General features: G+C 42.2%; 1 protein-coding gene across 3 annotated transcripts; it reads right to left on the bottom strand.

Annotated features, from left to right (window-relative positions):
- Positions 1 to 1,748: 1,748 nt before the first annotated feature.
- On the bottom strand, positions 1,749 to 26,500 carry ZBTB34 (zinc finger and BTB domain containing 34). Of its 3 annotated transcripts, none has more exons than XM_022578718.2 (2): positions 26,410 to 26,500; positions 1,749 to 8,230 (listed from the first exon to the last, which is right to left on the bottom strand). In XM_022578718.2, exon 2 carries the CDS (start codon positions 8,218 to 8,220, stop codon positions 6,706 to 6,708), a length of 1,515 nt encoding a protein of 504 aa, XP_022434426.1. In that variant the 5' UTR covers positions 8,221 to 8,230; positions 26,410 to 26,500; the 3' UTR covers positions 1,749 to 6,705. The 3 variants fall into 3 exon arrangements, with proteins under 3 accessions (XP_022434426.1, XP_022434425.1, XP_089769892.1); XM_022578717.3 differs by lacking the exon at positions 26,410 to 26,500 and adding an exon at positions 23,347 to 26,231; XM_089913766.1 differs by lacking the exon at positions 26,410 to 26,500 and adding an exon at positions 23,591 to 26,231 and having other exon boundaries at positions 1,749 to 23,466.

Genomic DNA, 26,500 nt, shown 5'->3' with positions numbered 1-26,500 from the left:
CAATGGCCTTTGCCAGCAAAGCAGCTCAATGCGGTCTACACCACATCTGCTCCAATTCAGTTTATCTGCTTCAGGTGCTGTTCTCATTGCCAGGACCGCACCCCCTCGGGATTGTTCCTCTAACCCTGCCTGAGAGGCTCGCCCCTGATTCTTGATGTTGGGTGACTTTTCCAGCCTCAGGGAAAAAGCAAACCTACAGAAGCCACTGCCTCACAACTTATCTGAGCCATGAGTGCAGCTCCAACGTTTTACAGACAAACTGGGGCTGAAGAGGGTATCAGGCAAAGGTATGGCTAGAAGCCAGACCGCCAGATTCACGCAAGTCGATGCACTTTCTCCATCATGCTCTTAGTACCTGCAGAGTCCCGCAGGCTGCCAGCTAGCAATGAGGCCAGTTCCTACGTGGACCTCTTACACCACGCACCATCGCACTGCCTGCTCGACCGTAAAGGTGAGAACCTGTTCTACAGCAAGGAGCAAGTCAGCTCTATCAGCACAGGAGCTAAATTTAATCCTGGCCCGCTTCCCAGCCACACTGCCCTGCTTGACCCTCCCAGAATATCTGCTTTTGCTCATTCATTCAATCCTGCCTGTGCGCCTGCTGCGATGCCAGGCCCTGTGGGCTAAGGATATACAGGTGAGGGAGACAGTCCAGGATCCCTGCTGTTATGGAGCTTGCAGGCTAGAGGGAGAAACATTAATTGAATAATCGCACTAATCAATACACAGCTGCCAATTTTTCAGAGCAATGAATTACGCTGTAGGGCTGGAGGAACACAGCTTAACAAAGGGCTCTGTTAAAGGGGCCTGACCTAGAAGGGCTGCTGCAGGGCTCCCTGCCGGAGGGAGGCCTGAGCTATTAATAAAATCTGGGGAGGAGGAGTTAACTGGCTTCTCGGGAGAAGACGGTATACCGAACAGAAGTTCGTGGGCCAAACAAACCAAAAGGTCGACGTTTGGAGCAGAGAAACGTTTATTTTAGCGCCAAGCAAGGAGGACGGTGGCAGAACTGGGGGTGAAGGCTGCAGGGTGTGTGACTTTCTTCTGACTGGTTGGTGATAACAGGGTAGTGCTCCAGGACTCTGGTGCTCCGCCTGAATAACTCTACCTGGGGGGGCCTTAGTTCCCGCAGAACTCAAAGGTATATTGTTATGTATATATCCCTTGAGGAGGGACCAGGCGCTGCCCTTGGCTGACTATAGTTTCTAGACTGCTCCTCCTCTGTTTCTGCAATCCTTCCCTTTTCTGATTAGCAACCGTTTGAATCTGCGCTTTGGTACTCAGGGAAGGTTTAGGAGGCTGAAGCCTTCCTCCTGAAAACAATAAATGGGGGACATGGAAAGGCTTCCGTACCCAGGAGGGCCCCACAGGGTCTTGCTCAGTTTCAGAGAGCTGGAGGCAGGAGACAGGGCGTGTGCACCTCCAAGCTCTGTGGTGGGAGTGAACAAGGCACATTCGATGGAGCCAGAGGGTACTTCGGCAGGAAAATGCGGAAAGGGTTCACCAGCGATCCTGGCTGCAGACTTCGGCCCCCTGACAATCCAGTCTCTACCCCACATGGTAAAGGTCAGAGAGAGATCTGCTGCTTTCTCCTCTCTCCGGCAGCACGGTGGCACAAGAGCTTCTTAGGAAATCCTAACCTTTCAAAAACAGTGGTTAACAGAAACTATGACACCGGAGGATGTTTGTTAGAGCCTGTGAAACTCAGGGGGCCAGAAGAGGTAAATCCGGAGGAAGACCACAGCACATCTGCTCTAGCAGCATTTTTATTTACAAACAGCAATTTCCATTGACTTTATACCATAAAAAAGCCATTTACAAGCAAGAAACAAGAATTCAGAACAAAATTAAGCAGCACTGAAGTATTCATGTCACAAATCTAAAACAAAATGAATACAAGAGTAAAATATCATTTGAATAAATAGTCTTAAATTCATGCTATAAAATAATCCTTAATGGCAAGTTACTAGTCGATACAGCATCCGCTTAGCTAGCTTCATTTACTTCACATGGCGATGAAGTGTGGAGTTGTGAGGTTACCAGTTTATATTGCAAGATAATGACACTGTGTTAAGTCATTCAAATTGCTCAACCATTTATAACGGAAAAAAATGTTAGCCCTACTAATAAAAGTGGTGAGAGAGATGGTTTTCACATTAGGAAAATGGTCATTCTCGAAGAAACCAGGTAAGTTTACCTCTTACTATACTCAGGGCAGCAACCAAAGGCTTGGGCAGCAAGTCCAAAGGTTGAATTCACAGCATACTTGTCACTGAGGGGCAGCAAGAGGTCTGTTTACTGAATCTGCTGCAAGGCTAACTCCAGGACTCGATAGAGAACTACACCAGCCCTGTCTGTGCCAGACCCAAGGGGAACCAGAGAGAAAAGGTTCTCTTGTGGGCCGAGAAGTCAAGCACTGGGCAGAAACAGTGGAAACACTCTGGCACTTACTGGAGAGACGTATGTGACGAGTGACAACCATTACAAATTTCGAACAATGTGAATGACTCTTCTGAACTTTCAGTTCAGTTGCACTGAGTAATATGAAACCTATGATTTATGAACTAGATAGTTTCATATAAAGAATTTACATAATTCCCCAATACTTTCATATATAAAATTTAATAAATAACCCTGACCAGTCTAGAAGCACCATTCAAGGGGCATGTGCCCTTGGAAAATAGTTTAGGTGTTGCATATTTGAGTCCCTTTCAGTGGAGGCTTCACAGGAAACCATTACAGAATTTAACAATAACGACGACGACGACAACAAAAAAAATCACAGTCACTAATGGAAAACATTGTTAAAATAAAATACATTGATTTCTTTAAAGTAAAGCTCATTCACATAGATGATGCCCTCCCAGCCCTTGTTTTGTGTTCCTGCAAATTCTTCCTAGAGTCTAGGCTATAAAAACAAAAGTAAAAACAAAACCACACACAAAAATATGCAGGCCTATGGTCTGGGCTAGGGGAAAAACAAAGACTTGTTATAACTGCTATCATTAGAAAAGACATCTACTCATGCTCTGGAAGATTTAGAAGTTATCAATTTAGTTCTACAGTATATTCTGCTTAACAGTGAACTGACAGTATCCTTTCTGCTGTTAAAAAAAAAAAAAAAAAGAAAGAACAAACAAAAACCAAAACTGCCAAGGCAGAGCCAATTGGGAGGCTTTCCACTGACCCCAAAATTAACTTGACTTCATATACTGTATTTACAAATATAATTTCTAAATGTATTTACAGCTTTAGTAGAAATTAGAGGGTAGAGAACTGATTAGAATGAAAATAACTGTTTAAAACCACACACATTAGTAAAAGTATAAAATTCTTTGTTTTCACAGTTTGTAATAACAGGTTAAACACCTATAGAAAAGGACGCTGTCACTGTCTTCACATTGTCTACGTATTTGAAAAGGTAGCTCAAGAAGAGACTCAATTATGAACAAACCTATATGAATTCAGGATATATTTTACTGTAAAAGATTTCTTCACATATCACTTTTATCTTAATTGATTTTTGCATTTGTTATAAATGAAACATCTAACCTAAAACTGTACAGAAATAGGGACTTTGCTTTCCAAAAAGAGTCGCTCTAAGGAGTTACACAGCGGACTTCGTCTGCAGAGACGTGAAGTGAACTTCGGGGAGAGAATGTTTCTGTTCTGTGGTCACGTTAATCCTCCTGGCACATCCTCATGTGACAAGGCACAATTAATTGCTGCTGCCCGATGTGAACGGAGTTAATCTTTCACTCGCCCTGCACACTGAGAAGCACGGCAGGCAGTGCGCGCGCTCAGAGAGGCCACGCAGCTCTGTGCTGGCCCGCGCGCGGCCTCCCTCGAAGCCCTGTGGGACCTTACAGTACTGGGTTATGGCTTGAGAATTCATTCTTAACACTGCTAGCAGTGGAAAGGGTAAAGTGTTAGCAACATGAATGGGAGCAAGTGGAACTTGCAAAATGTGGAATCATGATTATTAGAGAGAAACGCAATCAATTTTCTGCCCCTTAACAGTCCCATTACAATGTCTGAACCTGAACTGTACAATCAAAGCAATGTATATTTTTGTCAAAGACAATTTTGGATAAGTCACTCTTTGGTAAACTCAAACCAGTTAAACAAATTTACAAATACAAAGAACTCCATGTAAATAAGGTTAAGACGGACACGGTGACAAGAACCAGGACATTCAAGGCGCTTGCCCCAAGTGCCGCCCCTCCTCACTTGTCTCGTTTATCACAGGATGCTCTGGAGACCTCTCAGAAGGCCCCAAGCCTGAGTGAAAAGGAGGCTCCTTCCCTGAGCCTGACCTCTCATGTCCTCGATTTGGGCGCTTCTTGTCACAAACTTAATTTGTATCACAACACAAATTTTTTGCATTTAATTCTTTGAAGGAAAAAAGAAAAATCAAACTTATTCATGTAAGGAAAAAAAAATCACAAACATTTACCTGAAACCCCAGAACATATTTAAGTGGGTAAACACTTGGGGTCCAGCCTCCCCTTGAGGCACACGGCTTTGACAGGAGTTGAGCAAGTGCTTCAGGGAGAGAACAGACCCCTGACTTAGGCAGTCTGACAGGAAAAGGCATACTATATACCCGGTTAGCAGAAGTCGCTCCTTAGAGCGGCAGGACTCGCGTGTGTCTGTACGTAGTAACACTGATGTGGAGAGCAGCGGCTCACGCGTGAACAGATCCCCTGTGCTGAAGAGATGCTACTGCACAGCTACCACCCCCGGGGGCGATCACACACAAGGGCCTGAATGATTTTCTTCCCAAAAAAAAAAAAAAAATCCCCAAACACCCCCCACCCCAACTCCATTCTTGGTATTTTAAGAGCCAAAAAAGCACGGAAAACCAGCAAACATCTACTTTTGTATTCCTTTAACTCCTAGCCTCCGAGGTTGGTCCGAATTTCGCTTTTGTTTTCTCTTAGGCTGTCTGTGCTCTTCTCCCATGGAGACACACTAGTTGTGAGTTTCAGGGCCAAGGTTCTCAAGCAGAGAGCCTGGAGTGCTGACATCTTACCGACAGGCTGCAGCACAAACTCACCACCAAACTGCTTACATTACCCTCTGCCGGAGTGCACAGCGCCAGGGCAATCTCATAAAGCCCGTTTTGTATACCAGGAGCTCACGGGTGAACAAAATATAAAACTGAAGACACTTCCTCAAGTGCTAATAAAACATTATCCAAATAGGACTCGGGTATGTTTTCATACAGTAATGTGTTTGCCAGCACATGCTTTTGAGGTCTTTTTTCAAGCTATAAACTCAAGAGAGGAAAAAAATTATAATTCACTTTTACCATTAGATTTCACATTTTCTACAACTATACTGACCTAAAAGATACATAACATAAAAATAGCACCACGTGACCAAAAAAATGGTGACACACAGAGATTTGGTGACACACAGAGTATCTTAGAGGGCTTTTTAACTGTTGGTTTCTTCAAGCAGGAAACACTGAGAGAGCGGGGGAGCCACGGAGGCTCTCATCAGCTCACACAATACTAAGATAGATATATTGCTTGCAATTCCCATAGAGTATATCTTTACAAAAAGTACAAATTCCAAGTTCTGCAGTTTCCCTGGGAACTGCATGTAGAAAAAGTTGCTGTGCACCTGAACTGGCTGTTTGAAAAGAGAAAGAAGAAAAAAAACCACAACACTGCTTGGAGAACTTTGTAGACAGAACTACAAATCCCTTTCCTTTAGTGCGAGTACTAACTCACGGTAGAGAGTGATTCGATTTAGTTACCTGGTATGTTTCTACAGTACGGAATGAAGGTAGATTCATAGGCCAGTAAAAACATTGAAAACCACTGCTCCTTTGGGGTTGACTAATATAACACTACTGTATGTAAAAAGGTCAGCACCACGGGTCATCCAGCTTACCTACTGGACAACTAACAAAAATTCCAAATGGTTTCCAACTAGAGTTGAATACATTTTATGGCATTTGGTTTATGTATTTGTTATGAAGCAGAGCTATGAACACTGTGATTTGCTTTGCTTGCTTTTGGACACAATGATTAATATATTTGAAAACCTATTAACATTCTTTTATAAGGGAAATAAAGGGGCAAAACCCTAACATATTAGGTAGGGGCGAGACAGAGTCAAAAGCCCTGTTCACATTGTATTAAATTATATATTCCTCTTACATTCACCTCAACCAGAATAAAATCAAATTTGAGAATGTATATATACTATATATATAATAATTGCTTTATTATATATATATATATAAAAATTGTCTAACTACCCCCTAAAAGTAATTTTAAATTAGAAAAGGTTACCCATTTGTATCAGCTGACGGCATCCCAGTCTCCCTCCATGGAAATGCACTGGTGCCAGTGCACACAATGAGAGAGTATGCCTCTTGGCAGAGAATGTAGGGTCAACCAGTTGGCATAGCTAAATCACTGGCAGATTTTGGATGAAGAGTTCAGCCAAAGAGGAATACTGTCAGCCTGTGTTTTCCCTGGATACGCTGCCCTTCATGCTTTGAGCTCCTTGAGGGAGGGAGGGCGGGGGAAAGGATAAACACAATGAAGTGTTCCTTCCAGAAACCTTAGAAAAACTGCCAAGAGACCAAGAGATTTCCAGATGGTTGGGAAAACCAAAGGTTACAACAAAGCAAATCACAAATAGGCGTTGATTAATGTGCTTTGTGGGGTGCACTTCTTTACCATCTTAATCAGGAGCATCAGACACCGTGTGAATTTCCATCCGGGAATCTAGGGCCATCTCTGAGGCCGACGCATCATTTTCTAGTTTCTGTTCCACATACACATCTGTTCTCTCAGGGGACTCGATGCGACTCCTGACTTCAGCTATGCCAGGGTGGTTTTTCCGCAGGTGCTGGTTGAGGGTACCTTGGAATGGAAAGCACTTCCCGCAGATCTCACAGCGGAATGGTTTATCGTCGGTATGGCCCCGGATGTGGTACTCCAGCTGGTCCTTCCGCGTGTACTTCTTCCCGCAGAACTTGCACACAAAGGGGGTGATTCCCATATGGAGTCGCATGTGCCTGTCAAGGCTTCCCTTCTGGTTGAAGGACTTCCCACAGTAAATACAGATCAACCTCTCATTGTACGGGTACCAGTGACCTCTTGCACTCCTCTCCCGGGGGCTACTCTCAAACCCGGGGTTATTCATCATAGCTTCACTGTCGGAACCTTGCACCAAGCCCTGCAGATCACTGTGCAGATGGACAGACAGAGCCCGCTTCTGGCGGGCACGACCTCCTCGGAAACAGCTCAGCATGGATCTGGATGGGCTGGAATTACTCAAACTTCCAAAAGCTTCAGCTACGCCGGCTGGCTGTGAAGCTGCCTGGGAGTAGGAGTAGGCGTGCTGGAGCACAGAACCATAGGAGCCCACATTCACGGCCACAACTTGTTCCCCATCAACCATCTCGGTGTGGTAGCCATCGTCTCCCAGGGAGGAGCTGTCGGAACAGCTGGGACGGTCAGACTTTTCCATCTTCACTTTCACTTCAGTGATTTGGCTCTCCCTCCCCAGCAGGTCCCCTTGCTCATGGTCCCCCTCGATCTGAATCTCGTACTCAGAGACGCTCCCACTGCTCCCTCGGTCCGAGTGCCCTTCCTCCTGTACACGGCTGCGCAAGGCTTTGCTGGGTGTCGTCTCCATCCGAAGATCACTGCTTGTGGTAGGCTGCCGTACCTGAGAGCAGTATGGAGGGGAGATCTCCACCGGGTTGGCAAAGTAGCTGCTGTCTTTAACTCCATTACGACTCTCTGGAGTCTCTTCCGCACCGACGGTCACAGAGTCCACATCTCCAACACTGATTTTTGAATGGATGCTCTCTAGGATCTGCGTGCACTTGTCAATGACACACTGCATCTGAAGAAAGCTAGCTGCAGTCAGAAAACTGACAACATCCTTCAGCTGCAAGGACATTCTTCCAGTGTAACAAAATGAAAGCAACTGTTCAAACACATTGGGATTTTTAATCACTGATATTGACAAGCCACTCATGGTACTTAATGCTGAATGGTCCCGGAAGTAGGGGGAGCTGGCCGCAAGGACTGCTTTGTGGGCTCTGAACGGCTGACCCTGAATGTGGACAATGATGTCACATAGTTTCCCTTGCAGGCGGAGCTCGTTTAGCTGGCTCAGAACGGTGCTGCTGTACTCGGGCACATCAAACTGAATAAAACTGCTGCTGTCCATTTCTACTGACATGAAGCGTAATCTGAGGAAAGAGAGAGTTTCATAATTCGCCAGTGACTCCTCACTAAGTACAAGTGGCATAAACACAGCCTTGCAAAAATACCACCACCCCCTCCATTGTAGCTACTATACCTCCTAGGGTCCGCCTGAGCATTTCTTTTCTCCTCTTACTTATTTTCAGTCTTTCATGCCTTGGTTAATTCACCTAAAGCTAAATAACCTAATGATCCATTAGCCAAGTCTCCTAATTACCTGACATACATCTTGATCAAAGTAAAACATGTAACATATAGTAGAGCCATTTTAGCTCTAACTGAGAACTTGGTATCCTTTTAAGAAATATATTTTTCTGTTTCACCTACCTTTGAGGATTTGAAGTACTCTGTAAAACAGAAGTAAATTCATTTAAAAAAATGCTCTGCCTTATTTGTATATTTCCAATTGGTATTTTGCAAGTATACAGCACACTGAATGGAGCTTAAACCTTTTTAGAGTTTGAGTTGTTGTCTTGATGTGCATTTTTTCCCCTTCAGCTCTACACACATTTACATCCTTTTGGGTTGGTAATTCATAGCACAATGCTCGGTCGCCTTCAGTGAAGAGTTTTTAGACAGGAGGATCAAGAAGAGTGACGGACACGTCAGGAGTGCATCATCCTCGGCTAGTGCTCACACTGCTGGCGTGCTCAGGACAGGCTGGCTGCCCTCTGCCTAGAGCCCACAGCCCTGATCACTCAAAACTACAGAACGGTGTAGAGCCCAGGCTGCATTCTCTGACCAAAACAACAAAATTAGATCTCACATTTATATTTTTGTTTTTAAAACCCAATCAATAGGGCTTCCCTGGTGGCGCAGTGGTTGACAGTCCGCCTGCCGATGCAGGGGACACGGGTTCGTGCCACGGTCCGGGAAGATCCCACATGCCGTGGAGCGGCTGGGCCCGTGAGCCATGGCCACTGAGCCTGCGCGTCCGGAACCTGTGCTCCGCAACGGGAGAGGCCACAACGGTGAGAGGCCCGTGTACCGCAAAAACAAAACAAAACAAAAAAACCCAATCAATAGAAATTTAAACACCTCCTGAATAAGCACTGAATCAAAAAGAAAATCAATAAGGAATAGAGCTATTTAGAAAATAAGAAAACTCACATCAAATCTGCAGTACGGGTTTAGGAATGAAGTTTACTTATATCTTCAACTTACTTAACAATGCATCCAAAAAGAGATGGACAGATATGTGAAAAAGCAAACAAAATAAAATGTTAACAAGTGTAGAGTCTAGACTGAGTATACAGGTGTTTATTGTAAAATTCAACTTTTGGGTATGTTTGATATTTTTCACAATGAAATGCTGGGGTTCTGAACTAACAAATTTTAACAATGTCAGTGCCTTAAAAAATTTTATCATTAAACAATAAAGAATAAAAATAAATGAAATCACTTATGAGGTCAGAAAAGGAACAAACTAAACCCAAAGAAAACAAAAATGTAATTAATACAGAACAGTATTTAATCACAGAGACAAAGTTTTAAAATTTAAGACAAGACAATGTGCAACGAAATCTAAGACTTTTGCAGAAAAAGATCAATCAGTGTGATGATAAATCACATCAGAATTTTTCTTAACCACCTCAGAATTTATTAAAACATTTTAGTTAGAGAGGAACCCTGTGCCATTATTTATCCTAGATTTATGATTGAAATCAATTTGAAATCCAAGTGGAATGGACATATTTTTAGGATAACATAAATTGGCAGAATTAAAAAGAAACAGAAGTGCCAAAGCACAAATGATCCTCAGGCCATTCACACTGTTCTAGATGCATGCTAAAATATTTAAAGCGTCTCAGTTCATATGGAATAAGTCTGATATTAGAATATGGCAAACAGCATAAAGACCGTCAACTTTACCTACGTAGAGACTTCACTAAACAGACTTACTTTAATATCCTAAAGGAAATACTAGCAAATATAACCTATTAAAAGAATAATATATTATGATCAAATGTAAGAATGGCTATATGTTAGGACATACACAAATGTAATTTGCAACCTCAATAAGTCAAAGGAGAAAAACCATATGGCCAAATGAATTCTACGCCAAAAATGCATTTTAAAAAGTTAAGTTACTTTCAAAGTAAGGATAAAAATACTTAATAAGCTAAGAACAGAACAATATTTTCCTAATACAATAGCATCTACTGCAAACTAATGGCAACATCACCCTTAAAAAGGAAATATAACTACATTCCCCAAAATGTATGTAGTAGAACACAAGCCCCAAGCTCAATATCCCTACCTCCTAGGAATTAAAAAACATATTAGCATACTAACCCATCTGCAAAGTCCTACAGACAAGAATTCTATTTAACTCAGCAGTTTGCAAACTCATTTAACCATGAAACTCTTCTCTCAAGGTACACATATTAATATTCCAAAGAATTAGTGTTCCCTGGCACACTCTATGGTAAACACTTTTGTAAAGGAATTCCTGCTAGTGCCTGGAAGGCTACAAGGCTGTCTGCCCATCACTTCTTTTACTTAATGTTGTTCTTGAAATTCCAGCCAAAGAAAAAAGGCAAGAGAAAATTAAGGCATATAGCCTTTAGAAAAGAGGCGGTGAAATTATCATCCAAGGGAGATATGACTATTTACATAGAAAACACAAAAGAATTGCTTGAAAAAAATCTGTTAGAATCAGGATGTAATAAGTGAAGGATTTAATAAATTATTATTCATAAAAAACCGGTTAGGTAAGCTAATGACAAGTTACAGCCAACAATATTAACATAAACTATAAAATACCTGGGGGATAAACAAAAAATTGGATCTACAAGAAGAAAACTATAACACTTTAATGAGGACAAAAACATGCATAAACAAAGACACATATCATGCTTCTGGTAGGAAAATTTGACACTCTCAAGATGGACATGTTCCCCGCAAGTTAGTTTATAAATATAATGCAGCCCAATGGAGTATTTTCTTAGAAACTTGACAAAATGATTTTAAAATTCATCTAGAACATTGCCGTCCAATAGAAATACAACACAAGCCATGTGTGTAATGTTTTCTAGCAGTTATATTGTTTAAAAGGAAAAGTATAAAATTTAACTCAATATATCTAAAACATTATCATTTCAACATTAGAAGGTTATTAATGAGATATTTTATATTCTTTTTTTCATACTAAGTCACCAGTATTTTCACAACACACTTGGAATCTCATGTCTGTCATATCAAGTCTTTAAAATGTGATGTGTATTTTGCATTTACAGCACATCTCAATCTGGAATAACTACATTTCAAGTGCTCAATAGCCCCGTGTGAGCAATGGCCACCATACTGGACATTAGATCTAGAAGAAGAAATACTGAAAAAATTTTAGAAAAAGAAAAATACAGCCAAACATATAGATGTCAAAATGTAGGAGTAGGCTATAATTCATTCATTTCGTAAATATATACTGAGAGTCTTCCGTATGCCTGGCACTACAGCTCTGGGTGAGCTACAATTCTCTTGCTGTAAATTGTGATAAGAGCTATGAGATCTTTCATAACAGAGGAGTGGTCAGAGAAGGCCATTTGAACAAATGATATCTCAACTGAGACCTAAAGGATGATAAAGGTTAGCCAAATATTGGGGGGTACGGGGGGTGCTGCAGGGAAAGTTCCAATTTTCCAGACAGAAGGAATCACATGCACAAAGAGATGAGAGCCCAAGTCAGGAAGGAAGGAAATACTGGAGCACTGTGGCACAGCTGGGACAAGGAGCAAGGGCAGAGGCCACATGAGGCTATCAAGTAGATAGAAATCAGACCAGGATGGGCCTTTGGGGGCCATTTTCAATCAGTGAAAAAGGAAGATTTCTGGAAATAGATGCTGCTTGGATAACATGAATAAATAATAATAAAGTTAGATCCCTTCTTCACAACATACCCAAAAATAACTTCAAGAGAAGGCATTTCTGAGCACACAAAGGCAAACACCAGAAGAAGGAAGGGAGATTTAACTATTTAAGTAAAACTTTTATACATCTAAAAAATATCTTTTACCAAAAAACAAAAAGAGACAAATTATGAAAAATATAACATCTATGGCAGGGAAGTATAAAACTCTTACAAATCAATAAAAGCCAAATATAACAACTGAAAAGTGAACAAAGAATATGAACAGATGCTAAAAAAAAAAAAAATTTAAATTGCCTTTAAACATAGGGATAAAATGCTTAACGACTTCATCAATAAACCAAAATATAAAAATTAACACAAGACACAATTGTTCTTTCTCAAATTGCCCAGACTTAAAAACGCAACCCAGCTGGCAGTGTTATAGGAAGAGGGGTGCTCTCACATACTTCTGGTAGGCAAATATAACAAAAGCCTTAAAATGGGAATTTCTCTCAACTCAGCACTCTGAGTGTTGTAAAAACAAAATCATGAATATAGGCACAAGAATTTATCCATAACTATATTCAATTACAAAGCAAACAATGGAAACAACCTGAATGTCCAACAATAAGGGAATTATTAAAGTATGATACAGCTATATACTGAATACGGTATCATCACTAAAATGACGTTAAAGAAGAATTCAAAGTTAGTTCCACAAAATGTAAGTTAGCTCCCATGAGAGCAGGAATTTTTATCTGTTATATTAACTATGTGCCAGATAACTGCCTGGCACATGGTGGATACTCAATAAATATTTGATGAATAAATATTTAAGAACACAGCAAGAAATCAGATCAACTGCAAATGGACAAGAGGGATCTTTATGGGTAATGGAAATGGTCTAAAACTGAATTACGGTGATAGTTTGACAACTTTTTTTTTTTTTTTTGCGGTACGCGGGCCTCTCACTGTTGTGGCCTGTCCTGTTGCGGAGCACAGGCTCCGGACGCACAGGCTCAGCGGCCATGGCTCACGGGCCCAGCCGCTCCGCGGCATGTGGGATCTTCCCGGACCGGGGCACGAACCCGCATCCCCTGCATCGGCAGGTGGACTCTCAACCACTGCGCCACCAGGGAAGCCCTTGACAACTTTTTAAGTTTACTAAAAGTCACTGCATTTTACACTTAAGATGGGTCAATTTTATATGTAAGTTATATACCTCAACAAAGCTGTTAAAAAATCAGGTAATCACAGAATATACAGCATGATATTTCTAAAAGTATATATGTATTTACAAATATTAAATATACATAGAGATAATATTAAAGAATTATACAAAATATTTACATTAATGTAAGAGTAAAGATGTTTTATCTTTCTTCTTTGTATTTTTCAAATTTCTATAGTGAACATGTATTACTTGGAATGACAAAAATATATGTATTTTTAAAGCCCTACTAGATGATAATTTGACATAGACACTGCTGGTGAGAATAAAATGGTACAAATACTTTGGAGGGCATTTCAGTAGTATCCAGCAAAATTACAAACGATCCCCCATGACTGAGCAATTTCAACTCTAGGAATTTATTACAGGACAGCTCATAACAAAAGACTGGAAACAAACTAAATTCTCATCAAGAGGAGCCTGGCTAATAAATTATGGTATGTCCATACTAAAGACTGTTATACAACCAGAAAAAATGAATAAGGAAGCTCTTTTCATACTGGTATGAAACAATCACCATGATATATTGCTAAATGAAAAAGCTGAGATGCAGAGCTGTATATATGCTATGTGTATAAAGCACTATGAAAACATATATACCTCACTGTGTCAATATATTCATATAAAAATATTAGCAAAATATTTCTGGAATGATGCACAAAAACAAATAGCCTCTTGGGACAGGGATGAGGTAGTTGGAAGGCCCATTAGCTTTCAGTGAATCATTTTGAACTCTTAAAATTTCTAAACTATGTGAATGTATTACTTATTAAAAATAAGTAACATTAAAAAAATTTAAGGCACCTCATCTAGTTTTTAAGAGATAAGAAAAGATCCTAATATAACCATTAGAAGCATTAATTTGGAGTCGGATATGGATTCAAATGATACCTGCTTTCCATTTGTAAAACCTTGGGCAAGGTACTTCATAACCTTTCCAAGTCTCAGTTTTTTTTTTTGTTTTGTTTTTGTTTTTTTGCGGTACGCGGGCCTCTCACTGTTGTGGCCTCTCCCGTTGCGGAGCACAGGTTCTGGACACGCAGGCTCAGCGGCCATGGCTCACGGGCCCAGTCGCTCCGCGGCACGTGGGATCCTCCCAGACCGGGGCACGAACCCGTGTCCCCTGCATCGGCAGGCAGACTCTCAACCACTGCGCCACCAGGAAAGCCCAGTTTTTTTGTTTTTAATGGTAGTATCAATAGCAATAGTCTTTGCCTTACGGGTTGTTATAAGGAACACATGTAGGAAGCACTTAGCACAATGGTTGCTTGGCACGTGGCAATCAAGGTTAGCTATTAGAGACTTTTTTTAGGGGGACAGGATGGTGTAACAAAGAGAACTGGCTTTGAAGTTAGACTTGGATATGAATCCTGGTTGTGCCACTTTCTAATAAAATAGTAACAATGAACATTTAAATAGTTACGTGACCTTAGACAAGTCCATTAACCTTGATCTCTGTATCTAGAACATGACTAGAACAGCCCAACATGACTGTTGCAATAGTTGAATGAGGGAAATTCATGCAATGAATGTGTATAATAGCTTACATACAATGAGTACCTATCTTGTGCTAAACACCTTACACAGATTAATTAATTTGATTCTCTTATCAACTCTGTTAGGGGAATACTATGATTGCTGCCATTTTATAGATGAAGAAACTGAAGAAAAGAAGTTAAGACACTTGCCAAAGGTCCCGCAGTTAACAGATGAACTTAGTCTGGCTCCAGGGGTCATGCTCATAACTGCACCAGACTGCCTTCTAGAAACACAGAAACTGCCTGGCACCTGCCAAGTGGTCAAATGTTACCTATTCATTACAGCATTTTCGGGACACAAGGATGTGTAAATAGTGACTTTTGGAATTAAAGGGCAAAAGAAAGGTGGATTCAGCTTTTTAAAGGTACAGAGTCCTGGGCAAAAACCAGTAGAAAAAGGAAAACAAAAAAGCATTTCTGAAATAGTCTGTAAAACTGAAAATAGCTCCACAATGAGGTGTCTTCCTCCTTTGTGTGGCTTTTTATCTTCTTCTCAGAAAAAAGTACAGAACTACACTGGAAAGAAAATCACTGAAGAGAAAAATGAAAGACCATGATTAACACCTAAGGAGGAATTCCATTTTTCTGCAAAATGAGAAAGGAAGTGCTCCATTCTCCTCTCCTTGACACTGACGCGTCCTCTCGGCAGTGACAATGAGATTCAGAGACTCCTGCCTAAAGCAACACTCTCGAATAAGAGGCTTCTCAGAGACTGACACACAGGGAATTTACAGGTAACTGAAGTCCTAGTCACATAAAAGGAGGAAAAGGCATAATTAATCACAATTCCACACCCAGACCTGACATCAGGTCCAGTGGTCCTGAAGCAAAGGAAGCCAGAACCTCTCACAGACACATCAGTTCCAACAGAACCCTCCACTCCTCTGCAATTTTCCAGCATGGGCTAATCACTGGTTCCTCGAGGGTCTTGATTTCTCCCTTGAATGGAATGTCAGTGGGCCTACACCAAAGTTAGATCAATGTTTAATTTTATCTTTAAAATAAAATATATGCGTATGGTCAAACTTCAAACTATCGTACAGAAAAACATAAAATGGATAGCAAAATTCTTCTCCAGTGTCTCTCAATCACTGGAAAGAGTTTTTGGGTGTTCTTTCAGAGAAAATTATAAACATATATCAGCATAAACTGTTCTGCACTCTGCTTTTTAAAAATGTATTTAAAGGGTAAGCTGGGATGAAGTGAGAGAATGGCATGGACTTATATATACTACCAAATGTAAAATAGATAGCTAGTGGGAAGCAGCTGCATAGCACAGGGAGATCAGCTCAGTGCTTTGTGACCACCTAGAGGGGTGGGATAGGGAGGGTGGGAGGGAGACGCAAGAGGGAGGGGATATGGGGATATATGTTTATGTATAGCTGATTCACTTTGTTATAAAGCAGAAACCAACACACCATTGTAAAGCAATTACACTCCAATATAGATGTTAAAAAAAAAAGTATTTAATATACCTTAAAATCTTTCCACAGCAGCACAAGCTCATCTACTTCATTCCGTTTTCTGATTTCATAGTATTCCATGAAATTCATATGAATGAATTTCATATGTGCCACCATGTATTCAATACTTAATCAGTCCCCAGGTGATACCAAAAGCAGGAAACCATTTAAATAGTCATAGTAGTTCCTCCTAGCAGAGGGGCTACTGCGTTAGTTTTTCACATCCATCGATAATGCCAACTTACCTCCCAAAAGGTGGCAGCAACTGTCCCTCACCAACAGCACATGAAGTGCCTGTACCCCCGTAACTGCCAACAATGAATACTGAACTTTTTCACCTTCGCCACGCTGACAGGTTAAAAGTGGTATCTCAGTGTTTTGCTGTGATTTAATTATAAATGGGGTTGATCATCTTTTCTCATCCTCAATGGCAATTTGTCTAAGTTTGTCTTCGAACTGCCTGCCCATATCCTTTGCCCATATCTGACTCTCTGTTGAACTGTCAGAGTTCTCTGCAAATTAAGAAAACGAGCCTTTTGTCAAATGTGCTGCAAGTATTAGATTTAACTGCAATCACTAAATGACACAGTGACTGGGAATTTATTTTTCTACATTTATAGGATATGTTCAATTTCAATCTCTTACGTGCACAAAACCAAAGGGAACCCAAGGATAAATAAGAGTCCCAGTCTTGCAGTTTGATACAGGCTTACTGCAGATTCCTCCCAACTCAGAGAGAGATGGGAATGGAGTTCATTTTTGATAATGCAGAGAAGTGATTTATATTAGTTTTTCATTTAGACTAAGTTTGCAGCTGCTTCAGAAAACGATAATGAATTTGATTATTCCACTCACTAAAGACATCAGAATCAGTATTCTTTAATTCAGCAGATTAATCACAGGTCTTTCTGTCCCATTATATCAATAGTAAACCAAAAAAATCCCCAAACTAGACATTTACATTGCTATATATTAATTAAAAACAAGTATATATAAACCGGATATTTTTCTTCAATACCATTAATACTTATTTTAACAATACTCATTTTGGTTTTGTTTGTTAAAACTATACTTTGGATAACAATGTGAAATACTTCTTTTTAAAAACATATACAAAGAGAATATTAGTTGAAATGGTCTCTGGGAAGTTCAAAATTGTCAGCTCCCCGATTTCTTCATAACGCCCTTCTGCTCATTCAACCAACGGACACACAAACTTTCTGCTCTCCAGTTTCTTTAACTGGAGAATGCTTTCGCCCCTCGGGAAGCAGCTCTCACCTCACACACAGCCTCCGCCACGGTCGGCTGATGAGGCTGCCACCATTGGCCTCAACAGTGGGTTCTGGGAAGGACCACCTCGGACGTGGGCAGCCCTGACATTCGTCCAGCCACCTCCACACCAGCCCCAGGGGATCACTGCCACCTTGCACACTCCTTAGCCTTCCCCCCTTACTTGGAAAAGCCCATCATCATCATCATCCATTACAATATTTACTGAACGCTCGATACATGCTAGGCACGTTGTAAAGGCCTATATGTATTACTCATACATACGTATGAATTCTCTTGACCTTCCACCAGAAGGCAGGTACGATTACCCTCCCTTGAGAGGTGAGGAAACTGAGGCTCCAAGAGGCTAACTTAACTTCTTCAGGGCTGTTGCAAAGTCTGGCCATCTAGACCCCTACACAATAACCCCTTATCCTTGTTTAATTTGCCCAAGGGGAGTAGCTGGACCAGTAAGGGAGACAGGAGAGTTGAGGGAAAGGCAGGAGGAAACGAAAGCTTGCCCTAGGTTACCTTCCTGCCCTAGGGTGGTGGCCAGCGAATGGGACAGTGACAGGTGACAACCTCCTACCACTGCCCAGGGCTCTTACTCCTTCCTCTGCCAGGAGGAAGGAGATGAAGGCAAAAGGGAGCATTTTAGTAATATCCATCAAACTTACAAGCGCACGTGCCCTGTGCATGCAATCTCAGCTCTAGGAATCTACCACAGTACCCTCTTTCAAGATCAAAATCTCCCTCTTTTCCAGATCTAAGTCACCGGTAGAAGGAAGGGTTATGAGCAGAAAAAAGTCCCAGGTGGCCCTCCAGCTGCAGTATATTATGCCTTCCATATTCACAGCTTTTACTCCCGCTTCCCCATCAGAGCCCTGCATCCTGGCTGATTTTACCTGCTTTAAATAAACAGCCATCTTCATATGCTAAAGCCTCTATTCATTAGAAACCACCGATCTAGGGCTCAAGTAAGTGGTCCTTTTGGTGTTCGAGGGTGAAAGTCACAGAGAGCAGATGCTGCCAAGACACAGGTTCAGCCCAAGATCAAGAGAATTCAAAGCAGCACTGAGACTGGCATTTAAAAAGCAAGAGCAGACTGTGAGGGGCTATCCAGGACTGACCAAGTAGCGAGGAAGCCAGGTCTGAAAGCACTGAGGACAGCAGCAAGGCCAGCACAGGCCAGAGCAAGACAGAACCATGAGGAGTGAAGAGCGACCAGGTTCGGGAAGAGCACAGCCACATGCTGGGGAGTTCAGGCAGACTGGGCAACCAGAGAAGGGAGGCCACTCACACAGCGAGGCAGTGTGGGCACGAGCCACAGGGGAAAGGTGCTGTCCCCTAAATTACCATACAAGCCAGCCTGGGATACTCGACCCACAGACTTGAAGTGCGAAGTGAAGGAGAAGGGTCCTAGAAATAAACATGCATGCATGCTCTGAAAAGAAAACTAAGATCTGATACAAGACCATATGACAACAAGGCTTAGCAAGTAAAGCTGCTTGAAATCTTTGCAAGCTCCCACCCAAAAAAAGCTACAGAACATATGACCACACCCAGGCATCAGGACAAGACGCTGTTCTGAAACGCTACAAACAAGGGAATGATACCCCCTAATCCAGATTCCAAAGCTCACCAAGAATAAACACGTTTTACCTGAAGGAGCTTTAAAAAAGTCACTTCATAAAGACAGGGAAACCAGCTGACCATAATCTAACAGACAAGGCTGATCCTAGGAAGGGTGGACAGACGTCAGTTCATTGCCACTCTGTTCCTCCTCTCACCTGGCTCCTCCACTGAGTTTGAGCAAATGAGGCAAAAAGGTAGTGAGTGCTCTTCTATGTGACCACTATAGGTTCACATAAAATAAAATGCCCGATTAATGGAAATTACAGCTCCCTAAGTTTTCAAAGGTGCTGCACATTTAACAATTTCTTATAAAGCACTAGGGAATGTAAGGAGGGTCCTATTATTTTCCACTTAATGTCATTATAGTCTTCTGACTATATTGTGACTTCTGACACTATTTTTAAAAGACTTAACTATCACTAAAAAATAACTAAAAGAAAGCATGGGTGAATTTATTTATAATAATGTCATAGAGGCCTCTGCAAGCATGACATAAGTCCCAGAAGCCACAAAGGACAAATACATTTGACAACATAGAAATATATAATAAAAAAATCCACCCTCCAAGCCGAAAGATAAACGACATATTGAGGGAAAGTACATGCACATCTGACAAAGGGCTATATTATAACTCAAACAGATTTGGACAGACACACAAAATCCTATGGAAGAAGGTGCAAAAGATATTAACAGTTCAAAGAAAAAGTGATCAAAAACATATGAAAAGATGTTTAGCTTTATTCATGATCAAGTCATGTGAATTACAAAAAGAAAAAATGAGATACCATTCGTAACCGATCAGACCTGCACACATTTTAAAAGTGTGCAGGTGTGATCCTGAGGGATAATCTGGTAATATCAATTAAGATGTAAAAAGCATTCATCGTTTGGCCCACAATTAACTATTAAGAATTAAGCTTACAAATACACAGTACTTACAATAGCTTATCAGGATATGTATGTCCACTGAGCATTTTTATTTGCTATAGCAAAAAAAAAAAAAAAAAAAAAGAGGGAAACGAGCTCAAAATCCAGAGAAGACTTGTTCAAAAACAAAACAAAACAAAACAAAAAAACCAATCAACAACAAAACACTACCCAGCCATTAAGAAGAATAAATATACCTGTATCCTTTGACATGGAAAAGAGCTCTAATATTTAGCCAAAACCAGCAAGCCACAGAAAAATCTGTATGTATATATGTGATTCACTTCATGTACTTTTCTTAAAAGAACAAGTATATACTGCTGTATCCACTCTGGAAGGAATCCCATGAAACCATTAATGTTGGTGACTTTTGGGAATGAGGACTACAGACTGGGGAGAGGGAAGGGAAACAGACTTTTATACTTTTTGAATTTTTTTATCATATAGCTGTATTATTCTCACTAAAAGTTTTTTTTAAGACATGGCATAGGGTTTTACCTAAAAATATACAATTTTTAAAACCAAGGAATCTAGAGAAAGATAGGCTGCAAATGGGTAATTATTGTATCAAGCAGACAATTATAGAGGCAGAAACAAAGAACTATGAGAGCAATGACAAGACTGATTACTTTTGACCAAAGAGAATTTTTTTTAATCGAAGAGAATAAATAAAATCTTCATGGTGGAAGTAATATTTGAACAGGACTTTGCATTTCAAATGGAACAGAACACTTCAGGCAGAGGAATGGCAGAAGCAAAGAACGCTGGAGTGAAAATGTATGGTGTCTGGGGTAGTGGCCAGGGCCCAGGTACAAGGAGTGATGAGGGAAAAAGGAATGCCACAGTGGGAACGTGGACGGCCTTGAATACGAGACTGGAAATCTCAAACTGGATTCCGGTGGCAGCCAATTTGAACACGAGTCCAAAGAAGGACTCAACAGGGCTTGGAGACGGAGGGATGCTATCCACTCTGGAAATTAGTTCCACCTCAGACAAGCTGAGTTTAGGCTGCCCACTGGGCCTCTGAACAGAGTTGTCCAACAGGCACAATTTTGGAGTAATCAAAAGTTGTACTAGCCAAGGATGAATGTGGTAACATGCGGTTACTAAAAGGGAAAACAGAAAACACAGCTGAGAACAGAAGGAACAGTTATTTGCTCCTACTGTAACATGCTCACAAAAGAGGAAACATGCACACCTAGCCCTCTCCTTAAGGCACCGTTTCATTGACTAATAAAATTCTGCATCGTGCCTTTTGTTAAGCTGTAAGGAAACCAAACAGTGAAAACCAGAACCTAGACTAGTGCCATCTTCCCACACTGCAAATCCATTCTAAAGAGAACCTAAAGATGAGAAAAGACACTTAAATGTCATCTGGGCAAAACACCCACATGGGCCTTGAAATCCCCTCTACAAAATCCTTGGTTTTAAACTCTGGAACTGTTTCTCCGTAATGACAACCAGAGCAAAAGTAAAAGTGTAAAACCTAAGCAAATGTGATGTGCTGATTTTTGAGCCTCCCGTGCTGCTGAGCTCACACCCTCAGTGGTGAGCTCTCTGAGGGCAGGACTGTGTGCCCAGAGCCTAGCAGTGTGTCTGGCAGAGAGAGGCTCTCAGCAACCTAAACCAAGCTGGTGGCTCAACATCCATGACTGCCACCATGGCGGCACCCTCAGCTTTCAACTTTTCCTGCTGAACACCCAAGAGACGTAGGATCGTCTCACCAGCAGGGAAAATCTAGCAAGGTGGTTCACTCCCATCTAACCCATAAACACTCTAATTTGCTCCACTTCATTTAAAAATACCCTGCGACACTTCCAAGAAAGGAAAGCAAGGTTACAAATTTGGAAGTTGTTTAAGGCACCAGGAAGTACCCATTATTCTCCATCAAGATGCTCATGATTCCAAACCCAGATTTGCACCTGCTGGCTTCAGTCACTTGCTGATACTGGAGACACAACTCAAGCTAGACTTTCTCTATCAGGCACTGAAGACCTGAAGATCCCTTATCATTCTCAAACAAAAAGTCATTAACAAGACCGCTGAATGGAAGCACTGGGGACAACAGGCATGGTGACAGCAGTCACAAGGATACAAAAATAACTTTCTTAGGTATTTCTGCCTGGGTCTAGAGAAAAACTAAAATTGAGCTGTCATGAAGTACAATATAATCCTTCAGAAAGCAGCAGCCGAATAACACCAGGCCTGCATGAAACATTCTGGTGCCGCTGAAACCCAATGCAAGAAAAAAATAAATAAAATGGCATTCCGTGATGGATATTCATGAAGTACTCATCCTAATTTAAAAGAAAACAAGTCTAGAGTTCTTACTGCATTAATTCATGTGAGCCTGAAAGAACATTTTTATCCAAACTGTTAGATTTCCTACCAAGGCGTTAACATTCTCCAAGTCTGCTCAGATACAATAATTCTGAGAGTGCGGTTTCGTTTGACAGTGGAGACTGTCTTTCAGTCAGTGCAAAACATCAGAAGCTTCTTCTGAGCTTTCCTAGCAGAGCAGGAATGGACTCTTTAACCTGACTGGCAGTAACAGTTACTGAGCTCCAACTGCGTTCTGTACACCAAGTAAGCTCTCTGCCTGCTCACTGAATCTTCATGACAACACTATGAGATAGACACGGCAGCTATCCCCATTCTACAGATGAGAAAACACTCAGAGAGACTAAGAACCTTTCCCAAACTCACTAATGACTGGCTGAGCCAGGATTTGAACCTGGATTTGGCAGTCTCCAGAGCCAGAATTCTTATCTCCTGGAAGAATAAGATTTTAATCCAGGCACAGTGGTGAGAAGTAGGGGTTTTATTGGTGCTAGAGTCTTACTGATCACCTTTGAGTGGAAAAAAAATTTCTCATTTAAGGGTGTATAATTACACCAACACAGTGATAATTAAGGGGTTACAATTCCTTGTACTTTGCAGCCATTTCTCTGCATAATGTCCATTCTTTTTACTTCTGTCTATGAAGTGGGCAATTAGATGCTTAAAATCCTATCATGAAATAGAAAGATTTGTTTCAGTTAAAGGAATGAATAAGCTTTCTTAAGGCAAAGAACTCAAAAAAGTCAAGGAGTAGCATCTTATCTGCTTACTGCTGGCATTTCAGGGGGCACCAGGCCTGGGAAATATATTAAGTCCCACCTCGAAAGATAAAAGGATTAGAAAAGCTCACCTTGAATTGCTTTCTTCCATGAAGTTTTCCATGCCATCAATACAACCAGAAAATAACCGTTAGAAATTAAACTGCCTTCAGTTGATGACCTTCACTAAGCTAAATTCAGCAGTTTGTCAGCTACAAAACATTAAATGGACACAATTAAGAAGTTTGAAAACCATTAAGCAGAATTTAAACTAGAGAAAGATGAAAATTAATGGGAATAAAACATAATGACACATTATAGATTTGTGATACTGACATTTTTGACAAGTGCTTCAGCTGGAAGGTAAAAGTAGGATCCACAGACATGTAGAAATACACAGCTCAGTAAATACACCGAGGTTCAGCTGCCTATCATTTCTCCACCTTGATAAATTTACACCTAATAATGATGACGATGATGATGCAAATGTAAATATTAAGCAGTTACTAGGTGCTATAAACTTTGCTACCTCCTTCATATACTTTTTTTCACTTTAAAACTCACAAAACCCTAGGAAATGGATTTTATTATCCCCATACTACAAATGAGAAAACAGAGGATCAGAGACATTATATAAATTGTCCAAGTTCACATGGCTAGTAAGTAGCCTTGCTGGGATTCAAACCCAGACCGGTCTGATTCCAAAGCTGATGTACTTTCCCCACAGCCTCCAACTGAAGAATTACATGATGTTTTCCTTTCCCATAATCAAGAGTAAACATTTTAATGTTTCAAAGATTCATTTTATGTTATCTGCACTCGAAGAATGAAAGCTGAAAACATCCACCTTGAATGGCAGCATTAGATGTAAATGATATATGACAGAGAAATCTGATAACTAATAAAAGCTTCTCCTTTAAAAACGGGCGGTTCAAAAAAATTTAAGTCATTTACCAACAAAAATTAGGAAGTATTTGCATACCTATTACAAAAGCCCAGCTACAGTATTAGATATTACAAGGGCTGCAAGAGAAGTGTTAAGACAAAATGCCCTCAAAAAAAACACCCACTTCAGCTGGGACAAGAGCAAGTTCAGTAACCGAGGAACAAGTGCTGAATCCTGTGCTTTAGATTCTGAGTGCCACAAAGGCATGGGGGTAGGGCAGTCAGGGAACACCCTCTGGAGGAAGTATATCTTCAGCAGGGGCTTGAAGGAAGTGAAATGGAGAATTTACACAGAGGAGAAGAAAAAGGAGGCCAGGACTTCAGAAGGGGGAACAAGAGGCACAACGCCCTAGAAGCAGTCACAAACTCACTTCTGCAGGAGACAGACGGAGAGGAGAAGCAGCAAATAAGGTCCAAGAAGGTGAGGAGAGCCTTGAAAAGACATGGCGGGCACTGACTGGACGCAGTGTGGCAGGCAGAGGATGTACTCAGCTTTGAATAGTGGTATAAATACCTGTGGCCTTTTAGCTGATCCCCTGGCCCCCAGCCTCTCCCTTCCCCTCCTGTAAATGATCATGAGCCACCCCTAGTCTCTTGCCTCTCACCACTGCCTTTAGAATAGTTTCAACTTTGGCCTAGTGTTCAAGTTCTTTCAGGAACCAGCCCAGCCAATCTTTCCTTATTCCCTTCCTTTAAGCACCCTCCTCTACAAGGAAACTGGTCTATTCACTAACTCCACGGGATCACTGGGTCTGATTCTTCTTTTCCTATCGGAGTCCTACTCATCCTTTAACAGCCAGCTCAAACCCCACCCCCTCACTAAAGCCTTTCCTGACCACTTGGCCTATAGTAACCTCCATCTCTCCTTCTTCTTAATTCTACAGCACACAGGCTTGTCTCATCAATTACCTTTCCACAGGTAAAGTCTCAGCACCCAGTGTAAAGCTGCTTGGAGGCTGGAAGTGTGCCTCCTACTACTTTACCCCACCACATGGAACAGCATCTTGACATTTAATAAGCAAGCAAACACTCAACTCTTTTTTTGACTTCCTATATTAAGTTTAGCATTAGCATAAAGGAAGGATGGGAGAGGTGGGGGGGACTTCTGAAGTCAGAGACTAGCTAAGAAGCTGCTGCGATAATCCAGATGTGAGGTAAAGAGGGCCTGACTAGGGAACAAAGAGAAAATGGGCAGATATAAACAACAAAAAAAAATTTTGCACGCAAAAACTCAGCAGGATGTGATTGACTACTACTAGGAACAAAAGCAAGGACTGAATTAGGATAAGGTTACGTTTAGAAACGCTTCTTGGATTCATTTTAAACCCTGTCTGAAAACAAGTGTATCAAGCGGCTAAAAAGTCCACATTTGCAAAAAGTCTTCGGTGAAACTGCCCAGTATCTTGAACCAGGGACAGCCATTCCAATTTCAGACATACACAGAATGGTAGAGCTGGAAGGGTCTTTAGAGAGCTTATCTAAAACCCTCACTGATCAGGTGGGGAAACTGAGGCCCAGCATGGAAAAGGCTTGCTAAAAGCCTCAAGACTGAGACTCCCAGACTATTCATGCCCCAAGGCACAGCCGCCTAGCCTAGAAGGACACTGTTTACACACCCAGGCCAGCCCAGCCCTCCGTAATGGCAGGACCGTCTGAGGGCGAGAGTGACCATGGAGACGTCCAGGGCCAAGCAGGACGCGCCGCCGCCTGTTTACCTGGAGAAAAGCCGTGGCGTGGAGCAAGAGCTCGGTTGCAGCCACCAGCAGGGCCGACCCCGCGGCCCGGCCCGGCTCTCCCGGGGACTTAACCATCCGGCCTCCCCGTACAAAGGGGGAGCGCCCCCGGGGCCGAGGGGCCCGGAAGCAGGGGATTCCGAGACGCCCGGGCGGAGGCTGGGGAGCCCGGGGCAGCTGGCCGAGCGCTGCCCTCAGACCCGCCAGCAGCGCCCGGACTCCGGGGCCAAGCAGGGTTGGCCCCTTGGGGGCGCGCGCCGGACCAGAGCAGGTGCCCAGAGCGTCCCGACCCCGCCCGGCCTCGGCTCCAACCCGCACCACCCGCCCACCCGCCGGCCCGCGGGGCTGACCAGGCGCGGAGGCTCCCGCCCCGCCGCGCCCAGAGGGAACCGGACAGCGGCTAGGGGCTGCCACCGACCCCGCTGGCTCCGCCCGCGCCTCGCCCGCCGCCCGCCGCCCCCCGCCGGCGCGCCTCACCTGCGGAGAGCGCCGCGCTCACATCGCCCGCCCGCGGCGCCCCCTCCGCCGCCGCCGGCGCCAGGCCCGTCCCCGCCGCTCCGGCTGCCGC

Source organism: Delphinapterus leucas, chromosome 6, assembly GCF_059928025.1.
Source record: "Delphinapterus leucas isolate spDelLeu-1000000601 "Yukka" chromosome 6, BTC_Dleu_Yukka2, whole genome shotgun sequence".
NCBI lineage: Eukaryota > Metazoa > Chordata > Mammalia > Artiodactyla > Monodontidae > Delphinapterus > Delphinapterus leucas.
Note: the sequence above shows the minus strand (reverse complement) of the source record. Positions and strands in the feature narration are given on the sequence as shown.